This window comes from Gigantopelta aegis, chromosome 6, assembly GCF_016097555.1.
Source record: "Gigantopelta aegis isolate Gae_Host chromosome 6, Gae_host_genome, whole genome shotgun sequence".
NCBI lineage: Eukaryota > Metazoa > Mollusca > Gastropoda > Neomphalida > Peltospiridae > Gigantopelta > Gigantopelta aegis.
In genome coordinates, this window is record NC_054704.1 from 47,979,636 (window position 1) to 47,999,105 (window position 19,470).

Sequence of the window (19,470 nt, forward strand, 5' to 3'; positions counted from 1 at the left end):
TCAAATTTCCAGGGAGCATGCCTCCGAACACTCTGTCAGATCTCGCCCCTTTTGGGAGTTCGGCTCATTTACCTTTGACAAACTCAAATTGGTCTTTTTAGAATTTTGTCACCCCACTCCCTTTACAAAATACTGGATCTTCCCCTCCGTCTTGATATTTAACTTGTACATCTATACACATAAGCATTTTTATAAAAGCACTGCGGCCAGTGTGCCCCCCCCCCCCCCCCACCCCCAAAGCGTGTTTAAACAATTGAATAAATATAACGTTAAGCCATCATTACGGTCCTAACAGTGGTGCACTTAACCATTTTATTTAAAAGGATTTGAGGCGCGGATCCCGGGGTGGGTGCTGGCGGTGAGCAAATGACTGCCTGTAAATTAATTTTATGAGTTATTGCTTTTGGGATGTTTAAATTAAAAGAAATGTGATATAAAAAGTAAAACATAAATTATGTTAGTACTTTTATAAGTTATGTCCGGAACATACGAGTTTACTTACAAACAACAACATAATAATAATAAAAACCGTACATATATATATTTCTATATAATCATCAATAATGCATAATTAAATATATCACCAAGCTTTCTTATATAAACAATCATACATAGAGGTGGTGGGATTTGCAAAATGTATACATTATGTCACTTCACGTAAAACAGAAATCAAATTTATAAAAAAATAAAAAATAAATAGACTTCAACAGTTATGCAATGTTTAATCAAACAAAAATCGGGAATTTATTTGTCGATCTGTCAATTTGTTTAGTTCTTTTTGGTTTATGTTCGCAACTATAATCGATGAAATTATGATATCCATTCATAACGATACCTCCTCATTCGTTTCTTGAAACATTTTTGGTTTGTTTTGTTATAGCAAACTCTTGTCCCATATCTAATTTACAACAACATTCGGAACACCTCGGCCGATTCCGTATCCTCCGGTATCTTCGGAATTTTACTTGGAAGGTATGAAGCGATACCGGAAGTCTGCGAAATTTCACTTCGAAAGTATGAAGCGATATCGGAATTCTGCGTTACACATAGTACTCAAATAGCCAATCAGCCTTTTAAAAATGGTTTAGTATGATAAGCGGCAACTCTTTCCGTATTAATATTGGGGCAATGATTATTGACGTAACACACAGCGATATAGGTAACAATTGTATATAATTTTAATAATTTATTTATTGTATATAGCAAAAAACATCTCACCGGGGACAAAATATGAGGTGCGTGCAAAACTGCCGAGCATTTAAAACTGCCGTGCATGCCATTGGTGATATATGTAACAGCACTTGTCATAAAGATAGTGTTGTTTTCTTTGGCTAATAAATACATTTATCTCGCCTTCATGTAAAATTCTTTAATCTCATTGGTTGTTTGCCGTTGGACAACTCCCTTATACCCCTGCGGGCGGAGCCAAATTCTCTTATACCCCGTCTGTAATTTCCAACAGTTTCCAGCCACCCCAGTTAATGCTAAAGCAATAATTAGATTATAAATAAGATTGATAATCAATCAAGTATAATTAATTTTATTTTTACTATAAAATACACTATTTCAATACTTTTAAAAGCTGCAATGTTGAACTCGGCCACCTAATTACGGTCGTGGTGTTATTGTATTAATGCGCGATTAGCAACAGTTGTGGCGATTTTTGTTGTTTTTTTATTTTTTTACTACATACATTTCTGATAAAAAAAAAGTTTTTTATTTTTTATTTTATTAATATCTGTTTCAGACAATTTCGTATTACAAACATTTGAAGTTAAAAACTCGTTTATCGATGGAACTATTTTTCGTCACTGGCAAGTGGTTTCGTTCGCGTCCGCGTGGTATGGCTCCGTTAATAAATTGTTAACAATTATTGTCTGGTGTTATTTCGATTATTTGGCTATATGGTTTAATATGTCGGCAAGATAAATTCGTTGTAGAAGCATCTCTCTGGGTATATGGCTTTTTATGTACCCTCTGTGTGCTCTTTGTGTAAAAGAACACACAGAGGGTACATAAAAAAAACACCATATACCCCTCGTGATGCTTCTACAACTTATATTGATTTGATTTCAATTAGCACCATTACGCCCGAGGCGTGTAGGGTGCCCGACTGCCTGTAGAAATCGTGATGGCCATTTTGTGCGGAACTTGAGTAGTCATGAAAGCTTCCTTAACACATGAAAAGGTCCATTTTCTTATTATCAAGTTTAAGGGTAAGATGTAATATTTATATATACGGTGACTGAAATGGTGCAATTAGTAGCTGTTGCTGCATATTTCAGTTTGGAATGGTTTTTGATGTGACACATCCTATAACCCAGCAATAGGCTCGACGTGTACGACAAGGCAGGACAACCTATTACAAAATATTTGTTCCATGCAAATTATTGTAACCAAGTTACAAACTTCTATCGGGCTGACTATTATGCACAATTAGTCGGTCTATTATAAAACTTTGCTAATTATAATAATTTATATTCCATTAATAAGAATTGGATTATCAGATTATTAAAACAATTATTTGATTATTATAATTTAGGTCCAAGTATTAAGAGAACACACAAGTATATTACTCTGTTGCATATAACGTTTTGTTTCCCCGTTACTAAATGCAATGTTTGTGAACTCGAAAGGTGTCGCCCACAGGGACACTTGTCACGGTGTTGTTGTTTGTTTGCGGGCTTAAAGGCAAAAAATAATATTCTAATGATGGGCCAGATAAATAACTAAAATTGGCGGGAAAACACACAATTTGTCTTTTTTTGGTTTATTAATATCTAACAGGTTTTCAGTGAGACTTCCAGCTGCATTTCGTGACGTATAGACAAAATATTTCTGCAGAGAGACTTTCTGAATTTACACAAAAAATCTTTAAAATGTGAGCACGTTTTTTGAACTACTAAAAAAACAACCTATTTTGAGATACTAAAAGCATCATAATGTCAATGAAAAAATGGGATGCAAACAAATTAATATTCCATGTAAAAAAAAAGAGTAATATTAAAGTAGCATAATATACAAGTGCAATAAACTGCACTATTAGACTCAACTACTTAATAAGGCATGAAGTGGAATACATGTCTTTAAGATATTCTACATGCATAAAGATTGTTTTGGCTGGAGGTGAGTCATCAGTCGCCTTTGCTGAACTCGCTCAGTTTGCTATGCTTTATGTACGACTGTCGGTAGAACCTGGCAAACAGCATTAAGAGGAACCCGGCATACACAATCATGAATACATTGATGCTATAGGGGAAATCACAGGGCTCCAGGGTTAAAGAATATGCTGCATGCACGACCACTATAACAAACTGAATCTGAAAAGAGAACAAAGATATAAATAAAAACTTAAATTAGTGTTTCTGTTATTTATCAATCATAAATTTTACATGCTTTAAACATCAGGGCCGCGTTCCACGAAGCGATCTTAGCCCTAAGATCACCGTAACTGCACAGCTGACATATGCACTTAAGGTGATCTTAGCGCTAAGATCGCTTTGTGGAACGGGGCTCAGGGGACCTAATTCACAAAGCTCTCTTAGGCTCTGCTAGACAACAAAGCATCCTCTTTGTAAGTTTTTTTAGCATTGCACTGCGAGATCGCAAAGTTGCGAGAGTTTAATGAATTAGGTCCCATCTCTAAATTCTAATCAGCATTAAAGTGACAGTTCCTAGTTTTTAAACACTACAATGTAATTTTCATTTAATAGAGCCGGTTTCTGACAACTGAAATCAAACATTACTTAAGATTGTATTGTTTAGGTTATCCATGTCCGTACATTTGAAGTGTTTCTGGTCATGCTGGTGTTTCTAAAGTCAAATATCTTTTTCTGTTTTTAAAAAACGCACACTACCTCTCATGAGGAGTAACAATTATGGAAATAAGTTCTAACATATTTTAAGGATATTTTCTCATTTCAACGTCACATATTAATGTTTCACTCTATTGCAATTTTATCCAAATCTGTTACAGATTTGTAGATTAATCAAACTTAGTTTATATGTTCATTTCCACGTGTTACAACTAGGGTCTGCTTAGAAAATAATTAGCAATATATTCTAAAGTGTAAGATGAATAGTTAGCCAAACTACTTTTTAAAACACAATTTGTTTTAATTTAAACTGACTGAAAAACAGAGTATTTGGCTAATGAAAATATTATCTTAAAAAGAGAGTTTTAAAGATAAAGACACAATGATTGAGGAACGTAGTGAGTTGTGATTGTCACCATGTCGGTAGGTATGCAACAAACAATAGATATTTAAATGCATACGTAAATTAAAATTTTGCCAGTGTGGTTTATACTTACAATTTGAAGTTTTGTTAAGTATTTTTTCCACCATAGATACTTTTGTATACTTGGTCCCAATGCTGCTAAACCGTAATACAGGTACATAAACACATGAATGAAACAGTTGATGGACCCTGGTACAAACTCTGCAAAATAAGATATGCAAATAAACAGATATTGCACATACTATATGCTTATGCATTGCATTATATACTCTTCAAAAAACGTAGGGGAACTTGAAATATTAATGTTAAGACCGAACATACGTTTTGACCACAGAGATCCTAGTAAAGAACATTCAGGTGTGTTTATCAACACACCGAAACACATTCCATAGTTTGCACGCGCATCGCGCAGTTGCCCCGTACACGTGCGTGGGGTGTCATTCTCGATTTTGTCAATTTCCAAGAAGGTCCATTAATCACTGTGGAACATTATTTCTGTGAATCTTTTTTATTCTGTTGATCATACAATTGCTATTGTTTTGTTTTTAGTAATTTTTATTGTCTGAATTTGCGAATTACTGATAAAAAAAAACGTCAACTTACAAATTTCACTTCTGACCCCAATCGTCCGTCATAAAACCTGAACTACCGGTTGTAATGTTTGCCCAATTAATTCACTATTATCATATAACCATTCCCACAGCTAATATACCTTACAATTTTGGCAATTGTAAATTCTTATTAGAGTTCCCCTACTTTTTTTGAAGAGTATAAAACAAATAACCAGATATTCGGTATTATAACAGCATCCTAAATCTAAAAACGCTGGATATCAGTTGGACAGACAAATTGTTAAATAAAGGCTCACTTCTGTTATAAAACATACCACATCAATCAAATACCTACAATCTTCAGCAGTAGTGACCTATTACATAAGACTTTTTGAGAGACGACATAAAATAGTTGACACTGATAAAATACATAAATATTACATTAAAACACCCTGAAAAACGTTTAACATGAAATATAATACTCCCTTTTAGTTATAAACTATCAACTGACAAGTGGCGGAGCAATGAGTAAATCGTTGCATACTTTAATAAAAGCCAATATGCACTTGTAAATAAATATATTTAGTCATTTTAAAAATAAAATAAAAAACAACAAATAATAAATAAATAACAACGAAACACACGTCTGCAAAAAAGCAAAAATTACAAAGAAACAAAAAACAAAAACGAACTGTATCGCAGAAGCAAACGTGGAGAAAATATTACAATTTCAAAACAACATGAGTGGAATACTAGTAACACAAAATGTACATATTATTTTTCTAACCAGATATCATTATTGTACTATTCTTTTTCCAATAATCAAGTATTTTGTGAAAACCAAATTTAGAAAGAAAGGACAAAAAGAAGAAAAAGCGTAAACTCACTCTCTCCACCTGGCATATATTTTGCTGTGATCCAACAACAACACACCATTGTACTGTGATGGAAAACATGCAGAAACGTGACTTGTTTGTACTTCTTTCTCAGTATAAATATAACCTGAAATACAAATCATATAGATATTATACATGTATTTATCAAGATTCTAATTATATTAGGAAACTTAAAGTAGTACAGTATTAGAAAAATATTTTGAACATTCATTTGATTTCTTCATCATTTTCTCATATTTTACTTGGCGCTTTTTTATTTCCTATTTTCCTATTTCATTAATTGTAGTAAGACAAACGCACAAGGTTTTGAATATAACTACATATATTAGATTAGAGACGTATTTTCCAATATTATGAATGATTTGAGTGTTGTATAAATATATTTCCTTTAAAAAAGGTTATGAATTAAAATAATTTTAAATCTGATGTATTGAGTAGTTTTCACACATATTATTTATAATTTGCAACACATGGTCAAAGATTACATAATGGAGATAACTACTTACTGTGTCTAGAAGTTCAATTATTTTTGAGAAAAAATACCACCAGGCAACACTTGCCATCTGTAAATAAATCAATAGTTAAAAAAGTAGTACATTAGGAATAAAAAGAATGTAATAATTATCTTATAAGAAACGCCGATGATGAATACTAGTATATATGTAGGTAACAATCACTAGCCACTGGGGTGGGAGACAGTTGCAGCAGTTGCCATATACATCTTTGAAACGTTTCTAACAACATATGGTACTGGTATATACATGACAAAGTTTAAAATCCCACTAATTCAGAATATTATATGGTATTCATATTGTATATGACCTTTGTGTCATATTAATTATGAGTGATCAATAAAACCGTACTGCTCAGTTTATACTAACACAGCGTAATTTTTCTTTTCTTTTGTTTTACCATAATGGTAAATGAAGTAACAGAAGTCGCAAGTTGGTGATGTAGGTTCTTGTATTTTACTTTCCAACATAAAACATGATTAATAAGTTAACAACAATGTGATACAGATAAAAAAACACATATATGTCTAAGCTCTTAGGTAAATGCTAGCGTTGACACTGCGACTAAGACCCAAAGGGTCTCTCCTTAGGTCTCACTTCCTCGGTCTATCTTTGGGTCTCTATTTTTATAGGATCCGGCTAAAATGATAACGTCTTAATGCTCCTTGGGAATTCATCTCATTATCACATGATAAATTGTAATCGCTAACTGCTGACATAATAATTAATAGGTATGAGACCGGGTATCAGCTGAGATCAACAATTAACCATTCGTAGTGTTCTTGATGCTGTAATTTAGTTTCACAATAATTGGTCTGATTGTTAGCATATATAAAAAGTACATTTGAATATAGTTGTAAATCGTCCACTATGATAATATCTTCGAAACGTCTGCTAAACGTGCTGTTTGGAAAACGAGATAACTTTAGGTGAGAGCACCATGCAAAACAGCATCATACCGATAAAGGTACCGATTACAGAGTTTTAAAAGACAGCATTAATTTGTAGCCTTATTTATTGCTCTTAAAAACCCCCAATATATACTGAACACCACTGAAAACGCACCAGGGATAATATACAAATATTTTGGTATATTAAAGCACTATAATTATTTGGTAACTTGTGGGGGTTTTTTCAAAGTAAGGGGTTTATCGGTTTAAATGACAACAAACTAGAATTTCATTCATTAATGAAAACAAGAGAGAAGGTGCAAAACGAAAAGTCAGTAAGTCGTATGTCCACCTCTAGTATTCATACACGCTAAACAGCATTGTTGCATGGACAGAATCAGCATCTGGGTCAGGTTCTGAGGTAACCTCTGCGATTCATCTTGGGAGTGCCTGCTCAAGATACTGAACATTGTGGAATTGACGTTGTTGAAGACGTCGTCCTAACTCATCCCACAAATGCTCGATTGGAGAAAGGTCAGGGGATAGCGCAGTCCATTCCAGGGCAGGGATGTGTGCATTTGCCAAAAACTGAATGGTTAATCTCGCAGTATGCGCTCTTGCGTTGTCCTGTTGAAAGGTGTGCAAATCTGGATGAGCATCAAACTGGGTACGACAACTCTTCGCAACACGTTATCGATGTAATACTGGGCTGTCACCCTTCCATGGCATACATGCAAAGGTGTTATGTGGTGATAACTGATTCCGCCCCAAATCATGATACTTCCACCTCCCCATCTGTCAGTTTGAACAACGCACTCATCTTGATACCGTTCTCCAAGACGACGCCAAACACGTAGTCGTCCATCAGTGTGTCTAAGATGAAATCGAGATTCGTCTGAAAACAAGACATCTTCCCACTGTCATCTATTAGTATCAATGAAGATTACACTAATTTAAACGTGCATTTCTGTGACGTTGAGTGAGCATTGGACCAACGTAAGGACGTCTAGCGTGCAACCCTAAGACGGGAGATGGCGAAACTATATCTAGACGTGAACGTAAATGTTGTTTATGTGATGATGATGATGTAATTAGTGATGGAATTCACTATCTGTTTCAATGTTATTTTTCCCGAAAAACTATATTCTTGTCTATACCAACATATTGTTTTACTAGACCAAAAGTTGTTAAATCATGTTAGCTGTCTTATAGTACAAATACCAATTTACTAAATAATATCTGTAAATTTATTAACTGTTTCATAAACGTTTAAATATCCACGCTAATCCATTTTTTAAAATGACTACGTAGAGTTTAATATGTACTGTACAATAGTATAGTAGGTTTTGTTTAGGTGAGCTTTGATAAAATAAAGTTCTGTTCTGTTCTAGTTAAAATTTTAAGTGTTCCAAACATTACATTTTGTACTCACAAACAGGAAGTGTTGGTTTTATCTGAACAGCAAGTCAGAATCAGTGTACGTGTAACTATGTCAATTTGTGTGCGGAACTAGTGTAACCAAGGATGCTTCCTATTACATTCCAAACGAACAACACAGCGTTACAGTTTGTTGGATAAATTTCAAGGTTGAGGTGTTGTAATCAGGGCCGTAGCTAGGGGCCCCAGACAAATCCGGTAAAAATAATAGATACTTAAAGAAAATCCTCTTCTTAACCGTTTGAGGAGTTTATGTATGCGCAGAATTTATCTGCCTCACCCCCTCCCCCCCAAAAAAAAACAAATCCTAACTACGGCCCTGGTAATACTTAAATATATAGTATTTATATGTTTTCTGAAAGGTTGCATCGCATACAAATGTCAGAATTGTGGTCTATGTTATTTTATTGGTGGTATGTAGTCTTAAGGCTATGTTAGATTATGAATATATTTTCTATATATATCTTATTCATTTTACAGAAATTCAGGGCTGTGCATAGCGCAGTGAGGAATAAGACAATTACGAGAAAGTCTCCTATTCAGCTTAATTTTTTATTTTTTTTATATGGGGAAGACTGTCCTATTGTACCTTGGTTGCTTTTTTATCGAACCTATTTATTTTAGTTCAGTTACGTCCCTGGAATTACGATATTTTAAAACTAGGTTCTGCCTGTGACAGTCTGTAACAGCATAGGCGTATCCAGGATTTTATATTGGGTGGTACCCACATTATGGGGGAAGGGTATACAACACTGTCTATGGGTCGTGCTATGGGGCGATAGACAAATATAAAAGGTGGTGAGGAAAAATGAAGCGTGATTAAGGTGGGAGCGGGCGGCATTGTACCCATGCCTCCCCCGTGTTTACTATATACTTACTCGTAGAGCAGTTGGGCGGTCTGACGTATCTACTGCTTGACAACCAAACTGGTATTTGTCAACAATACTGACATACACAAACTGAAAGAATGAAAATATATCACTTTACAAAACACATTTGTTTTAATGTTTAAGCTTATTTGGAATGAATATTTAACGACACACTTAACAAAACAAATCAGGCCTCGCATCGCTCATCCAAATTTAAGTTTGAGTAACCTTTTTTTTTTCCGTTCGGATATTCAAGTTTGTTTTGTTTATTGACACCACTAGAGCACATTGATTAATGAATCATCGACTATTGAATGTCAAACGTTCGGATGTTAAAGCTAGGACATCATTTACATGGACTTAACGTGTTATGCTAAAATACAATGGGTTATCTGAATTTATTTTTGCGTAACCCCTAAATGGTTTACACAAATGTTCAAGTCGAACAGGTTTAAAATACATCTGCTATTGGGTGTCAAACAAAGGTAAATATATGAATCATTCAATGAATTCGTAATTATATCGACATTTGCTAGTTCTTGTAGAGTAACAATACGGATGTTTTAAAAACAGAGTTAGAGAATTGCGCTTAGTTTGTAAATACGTAAATTTCACTCTATTGTAAAAGGACCTCAATTTCACTCCCCATAGGAGTAAAACAAAACTATTTTTTAATAAATTAACAGGAAGAATACTTCTAGAGTACTCATAATATCGTACACTTACCTCATAACACATGTAGAATGATAATGCGACCATGTTCAGGTTGTATAGTAGGAGCAGACGCGGAAACTCGAAAGGCCGCCTTTTCTCCATCCATTTTGGCCCGTGTTTCACAACAAGTAAGTAAACAAAGGTGATGCTGAGTACAGCTCCAGGACTGTTCATGAACGGCCATTCTTTCACTCGACGATCTGAAGAAACAAAAGGAGAATAATATTGAGTAAAACAAAATTTTAATTTCTGCTATTGATCACTGTACTTATTTTTTAATTTTGGTCTTGCCAATATCGACTTTCATTGGAGTTAATACAATTAAAACATTATCGTTCACATTTGGAATTTTAATTCTGCATATTTGAGATGTTTCTGGTCATTGTAGTGTTCCAATGTTTGTAACAATGACACGTAATATTTAGTATCCCGTTTACCATTACACGTGTGATGATATTAATATTAAGATTATTGTTGAACATTTTTGTCAACGTGTTGCCTCTCTGCCTCCCCCCCCCCTCCCCCCTCCCTCTCTCCCCTCTCTCTCTCTCCTCTCTCTCCCTCTCCCCCCTCTCTCTCTCTCTCTCTCTCTCTCTCTCTCTCTCTCTCTCTCTCTCTCTCTCTCTCTCTCTCTCTCTCTCTCTCTCTCTCTCTCTCTCTCTGATTGGATATAAGAACGAAAATAAATTTTAAAATTTAAAATACCCGAAAAATAGAAGGAAGGATACGACATGAAATAAATGAAAGAAGAAAAGAAATGGCAGAAGATAAGTAAAGTGGAATGTAATGGGTGACACGTTAGAATGAACAGAAGGTGAAAAATGACAGAAGGTTACAAAGTTAGACACGGCAGAAAGAAAGAAACGACAGAAGGAAAGAAATGGCAGGTGAAAAATGGGAGAAGGTGAGGAATGACAGACTGTGAGAAATTAACAGTAAGAAATGATAATATAAGAAATGACAGATGAGAGAATGTAAGGAATGACAGAAGGTAAGAAATGACAGAAGGTAAAAGACTGCAACACGTACCAGTCTCTGGTAAGCCCAGAGCCTTGGACAGGTAATCCACACTTCTTGCCACTATCCCCATTCTTCAGCAAATCCTGGCAACATAGTAGGAATCATGAATAATTATTGTCATTTGGTTTTTGTATTCCAATATACTGGAACATGTCCCTCTAATAATATTCAACTGTCTTTTCTTTTTTTTTTCTTTTTTTTTTTTTTTTTTTTCATTGGAATGTAAAATATTTCCTGGATCCGCCCATGACAAATATTGCAATATATTTGGGAATGCGTAAAAACCCATAGTTTCATTAACGTCCATTTAATATTTAATTTGTATTGTTATGCAATAAGGAAATGTTTATAATACAGACACAGGTAAATTGATTAAATAACCCCATGTCAGTTTGTTCATTATTCAACAATATACTAGAATTGCAGTGGTTTCATTAAAGGTATATACATTTTATAAAATATTACTGTTATTAGTTGTATTGTTAAACAATAAGGCAATGTTCAGAATGCTTGTAATACAGACACAAAAGCAATTAATTAAACTCCATGTCAATCTATTTATGATTCAACGATCTTTAAATATAAAAATAGTATGTTTTACATATAAACTGAAGATCTCAAAGATATCGCAGTATATGAAAATCGCATTATGTTAGCCCTACCAATTTATAGAAATGACCAGTTTTATTTAAATCTGCAAATTACTAATATACTAATGTGTCCATTCACAAGTTATTGAAAGTCATCCCAAATACTGCGTAGATATTATAGGTATTTACTAAATATTTTCAAATAATGCATATAGATACGTGTTAACAATATATCCGACATTTTGTTTTACGAACATGACCAAACTTGGAGACGGGGATTATAAAGTGATCGTTTCGAGATATCGCAGTTAATCGATAAGATCGTCCACGTCTACAAATTAGAATTACGGCTCCAAATTACATGCCTAAAAATAATTTTGTTTATTATTATTTATCAGGGCGTAGGCTGGGGGGGGGGGGGGTCGGTCGGGGGGGGTCGGACGACGAAACCCCCCCCCCCCCCCGCTGAAGCAAATGGTCCACTTTCAGAAGTAAAACATACAGCTTTATACATATGGAGTTTCTAGTGGTGCCAAAACTAAATGGAAAAAAGGTCCACTTGGTTCATATTCGAACCCCCCAGGTCCAGATTACGCTAAGCCCCTGTTTATAAATGTATATTATTTCGAAGTCCAATAATAGTTACCGACGGGTCAATATGTGACGTAACAGTTTGAAACTGAACTTTGTCTCCATGTTGACAACAATTGTAATGTATTGTAATAAATATGGGGTGAATACATTCTATGTAGTGTTTCCAGGGATTCTCGACGAAGTAACTTTTGACGAGTGGAAAAACATGAAAACACTTTGATATTCGTAAAGTGGCAGGCCCTAGTCTCAACCCGTAAAACTGGACACTAAGTTTAGTTAATCTACAAACCTGTAACATATCTACTAAACAGTGTGAAACAAGAGTATGTTACGGTGAAATACCCGTAAAAATAGTCTATCTATGTCGACTCCATAACCGTTATTTCTCAAACGCACGCGCATTTTTTTAAATATGAAAAATGCATTTTGTGTTATTAAAATAAAAACACGACCAGAAACACCTTCGGATATACGGAAATAGATAATCTAAACAATATAAATCTAAGTAATGTATGATTTCAGTTATCAAAAACGGTTTTAATAGTGAAAAATATGCCTAAGTCTTTAAGAACTAGTGTCTGTGACTTTAAAGTTAATTTTGAAAATATTAAATGTGAAATATGACACTTGCAACTTTTAATTTTAATGCAAAATTACAGATACGATTTTATTTTTGAAAAACAATTGTTTTATTGATTTCGAGTGAATAAATATAACGTCTTATCTATGATTGTGATAAGCAAGAAAATATTATAAAGCATAGATTACAAAGTTGCTATTACACAATTACAACAGTTCGGCGGACGGTATAAGCAGAATAATAATAAACCCCTTACCAGTTATTATCACGTTAGGTCCTTAAGCTCGGGACAGTTGACAAAAGCTTGTTACAATTGAATAAACTTGATAGCAACAAGTAACTTGTTTATTATTCTCCGTTTATCACACATTACAATACATGCTATTGCAACGAGGCTATTTCAGATAATTCAGTTTAATATAACAAAATTTTATATAGTACAGCTAAAGGTTCTTTTAAGAGTGGTAGAAATATATTCGATTACATTATATAATGTTGCATAAAAAATTGCTATAGCGACCACCTGTCCGTAAAGTGACTTCAGCCTCTATGCGATGAATACCTGCAATTTAATGTAAAAGCTTCGTTTAAAATCAGTTTTAAAAATCAAGAAAACAATGAACGAAGTATTAATTTATCCCAGCATAAAAAGACACATCTGATATAAATGTTAGGTGTTAAACAACAAAAGGATATGAATTTTAAAATGCAAGAAATAGACAATACGAGCCGAATTTAAAAAAAAAAAAAAAATTTATTTTTATTTTTTTTAACATATATTTAATTACTACATATATTTACAATGTTTAAACAACTGCGTGTAAAAACACAAAAAAACTTCAAAAATTACTTTTCGATAAGGTGGACAATCCCATTGACAACTATCTCTACATACTAACTTGGTAATGATGATTACCTGAACTGAATTGTACAACACGATACACATCGCCAATGTCCGTAAAGACCTACTGTATCACATGGGCCCATTTGTTAACATGTCAAGTAGTGGCGACCACGCCACTGATAAAAGTCGGTAAAAGTAGATGTAATAAAGATTTAAGTTAGTGAATGATGCTTGAAGAGCAATAACTCCATAAGTATTATCTTTAGCAGGGTGGTACCTAGTGGGGATAAGGGGAGACAGTACTGCGCTTCTGAAAATTACGAAACAAAATTAGTTTTTAGTTTAAAATTACATTTAAAATGTGTCCTTTTTTATCATCCGTAGATCCATTCTCTAATTGATTTTTTCCCATCTGAATGAGAGCTCGAGAAATGGCATATCAAAGGTCATGGTATTTTTGCTGTCCTGTCTTTGTCAAAATGAATATAAACGATGCCTTACTAAACATGGAAAAATGTAGCGGTTTTCTTGTAAAAAAAAAAACATGTTAGAATTGACATATGTTTGACATCCAACAGCCGATGATTAATAAACCAATGTGCTACGGGCATGGTATGAAAGAATGGCCATACATAATTCATAACAAATTTGGATACAACAGAGTGAAACAAGAGTCTGTGACGTTAAAATACCCTTAAAATAGACTAAAACGCGACTACATAACCGTTACTTCTCGGAAGCACATGCGTTTTTAAAAATATGAAAAAATGCATTTTGTGGTATTAGAAACACCAGGATGACCAGAAACACTTCGGCTGTACGAAAATGGATAATCTAAACAATAAAATATAAGTAATGTTTGATTTCAGTGATCATAAACGGCTCTAATAGTGAAAAATATGCCTTAGTGTTTAAAAACTAGGGTCTGTCCCTTTAAGATTAAAATTAATGCCAGAAACGATCAGACTCATACCAGCTCCTAACTGGTAATGATAGAGAATGTACAACTTTATGGAGAATGCGTGACGGCACAACACCCACCTCCTACCCTGACCAAAACATTTGTCATTAACCTCTGACCTGACCCAATCCGGATAGACGTGGTGTGTTCAGGGCAGCGTGCTTGAACCTTAATTGTTATAAGCACGAACATGAACTGAACTGAATATACGGACTTTACACTGGTACACAACTATATATATATATATATATATATATATATATATATATATATATATATATATATATATATATATATATATATATATATATATATATACATATACATATACATATACATATATATATATATATATATATATATATATATATATATATATATATACATATACATATATATGTATGTATGATGTAACATACTGTTATACGGTAGGCCTACATAACAGCAGCAGATCAAATTATAAGCTAAAGGAACAATCGACTGGTTTTCAAGATGGACCTTATGCACGAAACATGAGATGGATTTACTGCATAATGCTTCGTGAATCGCACAGTCGCCATGTTATTTATATGTAAAAAAAATTATCTATTTAATTCTGTAGTTCTTTGTTTATTCAGTTGTATGTCACCTATTGTTATCCGTTTTCGTCCATTATCGTTCGTTGTCCATGCGTGAACTTTTTTTTAATTTACTAAAGACTTGTGGAAAACTAATTCCAGACATATTTTGGGGGAAGCTTTCTTCTCTCATGGAGATACGAATTTGACTATTCTGATGCTTAAAAGTGGAAAGTTTTGCCAAACAAAAGAATCTATCTACTTTTTATTACGTAAAAGTTAATAGATGGTTTATCTAGTTTGCGAATGTCATTAATGTTGGGTCCCCCGTTTGTCCGCTGGAAGAGTGTGAAAGTTATTAGAGTTGTATAGAGAAATGCATTTAAACTGTAATTAGTTCACAATCACTAGGCCATTTCTAACTATAAATTTAGTATGAAGCTTCTTTGACTCAAGATAAATAAAATAAAAGTTTGTTATGTTTATCGACACCACTAGAGCACATTGCTTTATTAATCATCGGCTATTGGATGTCAAACAATTAGTAATTTTGACTTTTAGTGTTGGAGAGGAAACCCGCTAAAAAAAATATTCATTAGTAGCAAGGCATCTCTTATATGCACCATCCCACATACAGGGTAGCTCACATACCACGTCCTTTAATATACAATTCTTGACTAAAAAAAAATACAGAATCGTGAATTAGGCCATTCTTACCCCCGCCCCTCCCACCGTAAAATTGGGTGTCCTGCACTCCACGAGTCTGGTAAGTAAAGTCAACACTTTACTCAGGTCACCGTTTAGGCCCGAGGGTCTTTTGTTTTTATCAATATGTATTTGTTTAATTGTTTCAACAGAATGTTCAAAATTATAATATTTTAATGAAAATTGGCATAATCATAAAAAAAAATCATTTTTGTTTCGCTTATATAAAAGATGTTTTTATCTTACCATATTATTATAAAAGGCTATTGCAACAGTAGTAATAAATTTATCTGTTGGGCATGGCCATAGCATGGGTGGTCGAAAACAACAGCTGAATCGATTGGCAGTGATTAGCTGAACTAACAGTAACTGAGTTGACCTCACCCTTGAATTGGATATGACTCCTTAATAATAAGGACTTGTACATTACAATATATTTCTATGGATTTTTTTTAAAATTTGTATTGATTTATAAATGAATATCTTTCGCCATGCTAATTCATTAAGATCGTTCTCCGGTACGCCGAATACAGGAACACACAGATATAATTAATAATACATGTTGTCAGCACATTCAGTTGGTCTCGAACATGAAGATGAATTTCTATTTATAGGTAGGCAACCTCGATTCAGCAGAGAATGTGTGGATAAAGTAATATTAAGACAGGGAGAGAGGGGAGACACAGTCATACTAATAGACTCAAACACAGAGTGAGATGGAGAGAAATACATACAGACAGACAGGGGATAGGGGAGACAGTCATACTAATAGACACACAGAGTGAGATAGCGAGATATACATACGTACATACAGACAGGCAGGGTGACACAGTCATACTAATAGACACACACAGGGCGAGATAGAGAGACATACATACATACAGACGGACAGGCGAGTTAAGGACAGACAGGCAGACAGAATAGGAGAGGGAAGATAGAAAGAGAGAGAGACAGCGTGAGAGTGAGAGAGAGAGAGAGAGAGAGAGAGAGAGAGAGAGAGAGAGTGAAATAATGAGCGTTTAGACAGACTGAGACATATACCCACACATACATACATACATACATACATACACACATACATACACATACATACATACACATACATACACATACATACACGCACACATACATACACATATACACACATACATACATACACACATACACATACACAGACATACATACACACATACATATAGACACATACATACATACACACACACACACACACAGACATACATACATACACACATACATATATACACATACATACAAACACACATACATACACACATACATACACACATACATCAATACATACATACATACGTACATACGTTTGTGGTTACATGCTAGACAAATACAAGTGGGTGTGGGAGTGTCTTAGTTTAAATCGAATGATGTTACGAGCTATTTCGCAGCCCATGTAACCTACACAATTGTTGCTGCCCAACCTAATAAAAGTATTATCTATTCCACCATTGAAGAAACCATCCAACACACGCATACGTACAAAAATCGATGTCATAGTCACCCTGTGGATCGCCTTAAGAATTATTCAGCGCGTTGTCATCCAAGCGTCTGTTTACTCGCTTAACGACGTTATACACTCGTGCACATGCGATATATATATATCACTTTCAGGCAACATAATTAGATACTTATACCAACAGCATTACAAATATAACCGCTCACTCTTCATAGACAAGACTGAATTTTTCACAACTTACAACAACAAAAACCCAGGGGGTGGGGGGGGAGCCGGACTCACCTCGACACACGTGCACCGGTAGATACCCGAGTGGGTTCCTTGAGGTACATTTGTGTATGGCGACACGTATCGACACGATAGCAAAGACATTATTATTTTTGTTGTTCCAGTTGCAACACACAAACCTTTCTGCCTGTCCAAAGTTCGTCTCCGGGGGGGAAAAGCCGGCATTCAACGAGAGCACTTCCGTAGGCGTGGTGACCTGGCATCCGAAAAAATCATCCGAGAAAGTCGGTCTATTTATAAAAATTGTTCGTCGCTGTGTGTGCACACACACTGTATAATATATAATACACCACACACCCTTTGGTCCCACGGCGTTACGTATATGGTTGTTGATAATAGTTGGCTGTCGTTACGTACAGCTGTCACTGATGTATAATTGTGTACACGCAACTTGCCGGTTCTGTGAACGGCGTGTTCATATTGAAATTTTAAAAGTCACGCGAGCGATGACCTAGTGCGGTGAGGCGGAGACAATGATCCGAGGGCGAGAAGTAGGTCAGGGGTTAGAACGATCGCCCGAGGTGCGCTGAGTCGTAATGAGATTGATCATCCATCCTGGCGGGATCCTCCAGCGCGGTTATTTCCCCTTCCAGGCGGCGCTTTTGGGCGGATATTTCTGGCCATCGATATGTGCTGTTCTGTATCTGCGGCAAAGTGCACCCATTACTAGAATTCACTTGTCCATCCATTTTATTATCCTAATATTTGTCGTGACAATCCACCCATCCATCAATCGATCAATATATCTACTATCTATCCATCCATCCATCCATCCATCCACCCATCCATTCATCCACCCATCCATCTAGCTAGCTACCTACCTACCTACATATATATACATGTCTGTCTGTCTGTCTGTCTGTCTACCTACCTACCTACGAACCAACTTACCTACGAACTAATCAACCTACCTACCTACCTACCTACCTACCTATCTATCTTCTATCGTAGTGTCGTTAAACAAAACAAACTTTATATAGATAGGTAGATGGATAGATAGATAGGTAGATAGATAGACAGATAGACAGATAGATAGATAGACGGATAGACGGATAGATACATACATACAGGCAATAGATAGCTATAGCCTGTATGTATCTATCCATCTATCCGTCTATCTATCTATCTATCTACCTATCTATCTATCCATCTACCTATCTATATAAAGTTTGTTTTGTTTAACGACACTACTAGAGCACATTGATTTATTAATCATCGGCTAATGGATGTCAAACATTTGGTAATTTTGACATAGTTTTACAGAGAAAACCCGTTATATTTTTTCATTAGCAGCAAGGGACCTTTTATATGCTTCAACACCCAGACAGGATAGCACACACCACGGCCTTTGATATACCAGTCATGAGAAATAGCTGTGCCGATCCCAGACTGATCTCTCTCTATTTGTCTACCCGTATCTCTGTCAGTCTATCTGTTTATGTCATGTCATGTCATAGGGTTTTACGTGCACATTCAGAACAAGCATATCTATCTGTTTCTGTAAATATCCATTTTAGTCTTCTTCTTCTTCTTCTCTCTTTGTCTGTCGGCTTGTCTGTCTTTCTGTCCGTCTGCTTTAAGTGTGTCTGTCCATCTGTACATCTCTGAGTAAGTCTGTATAGCTGTCGACCAAAGCCTTCTTGTACCCTGCATTAATAAAACAGTCCAAGCCTACAGTCAAATATGTCCTATATTCTGAGAATATGTAAAAGTCCAACAATTAGCCCCAGCCCT

General features: G+C 35.0%; 1 protein-coding gene across 7 annotated transcripts; it reads right to left on the bottom strand.

Moving 5' to 3' along the window:
• Positions 1 to 1,951: 1,951 nt before the first annotated feature.
• Positions 1,952 to 18,289, bottom strand: LOC121376280 (elongation of very long chain fatty acids protein 4-like). 7 transcript variants are annotated; one of them, XM_041504110.1, is made up of 9 exons: positions 17,856 to 18,289; positions 13,416 to 13,454; positions 11,138 to 11,211; positions 10,121 to 10,308; positions 9,404 to 9,484; positions 6,193 to 6,249; positions 5,678 to 5,792; positions 4,313 to 4,440; positions 1,952 to 3,320 (listed from the first exon to the last, which is right to left on the bottom strand). In XM_041504110.1, exons 3-9 carry the CDS (start codon positions 11,196 to 11,198, stop codon positions 3,135 to 3,137), a joined length of 816 nt encoding a protein of 271 aa, XP_041360044.1. In that variant the 5' UTR covers positions 11,199 to 11,211; positions 13,416 to 13,454; positions 17,856 to 18,289; the 3' UTR covers positions 1,952 to 3,134. The 7 variants fall into 7 exon arrangements, with proteins under 7 accessions (XP_041360044.1, XP_041360046.1, XP_041360047.1 ...); XM_041504112.1 differs by having other exon boundaries at positions 13,377 to 13,454; XM_041504113.1 differs by lacking the exon at positions 17,856 to 18,289 and adding an exon at positions 17,731 to 17,754.
• Between the last annotated feature and the right edge of the window lie 1,181 nt (positions 18,290 to 19,470).

Coding starts and splice junctions, on each gene's coding strand:
- LOC121376280 (XM_041504109.1), bottom strand. CDS start 11,198: ATGGGGATAGTGGCAAGAAGTGTGGATTACCTGTCCAAGGCTCTGGGC. Junction 10,309..11,137: donor TCTGGGCTTACCAGAGACTG/GTACGTGTTGCA, acceptor TTGTTTCTTCAG/ATCGTCGAGTGAAAGAATGG. Junction 5,793..6,192: donor TAATTGAACTTCTAGACACA/GTAAGTAGTTAT, acceptor TTTGTATTTCAG/GTTATATTTATACTGAGAAA.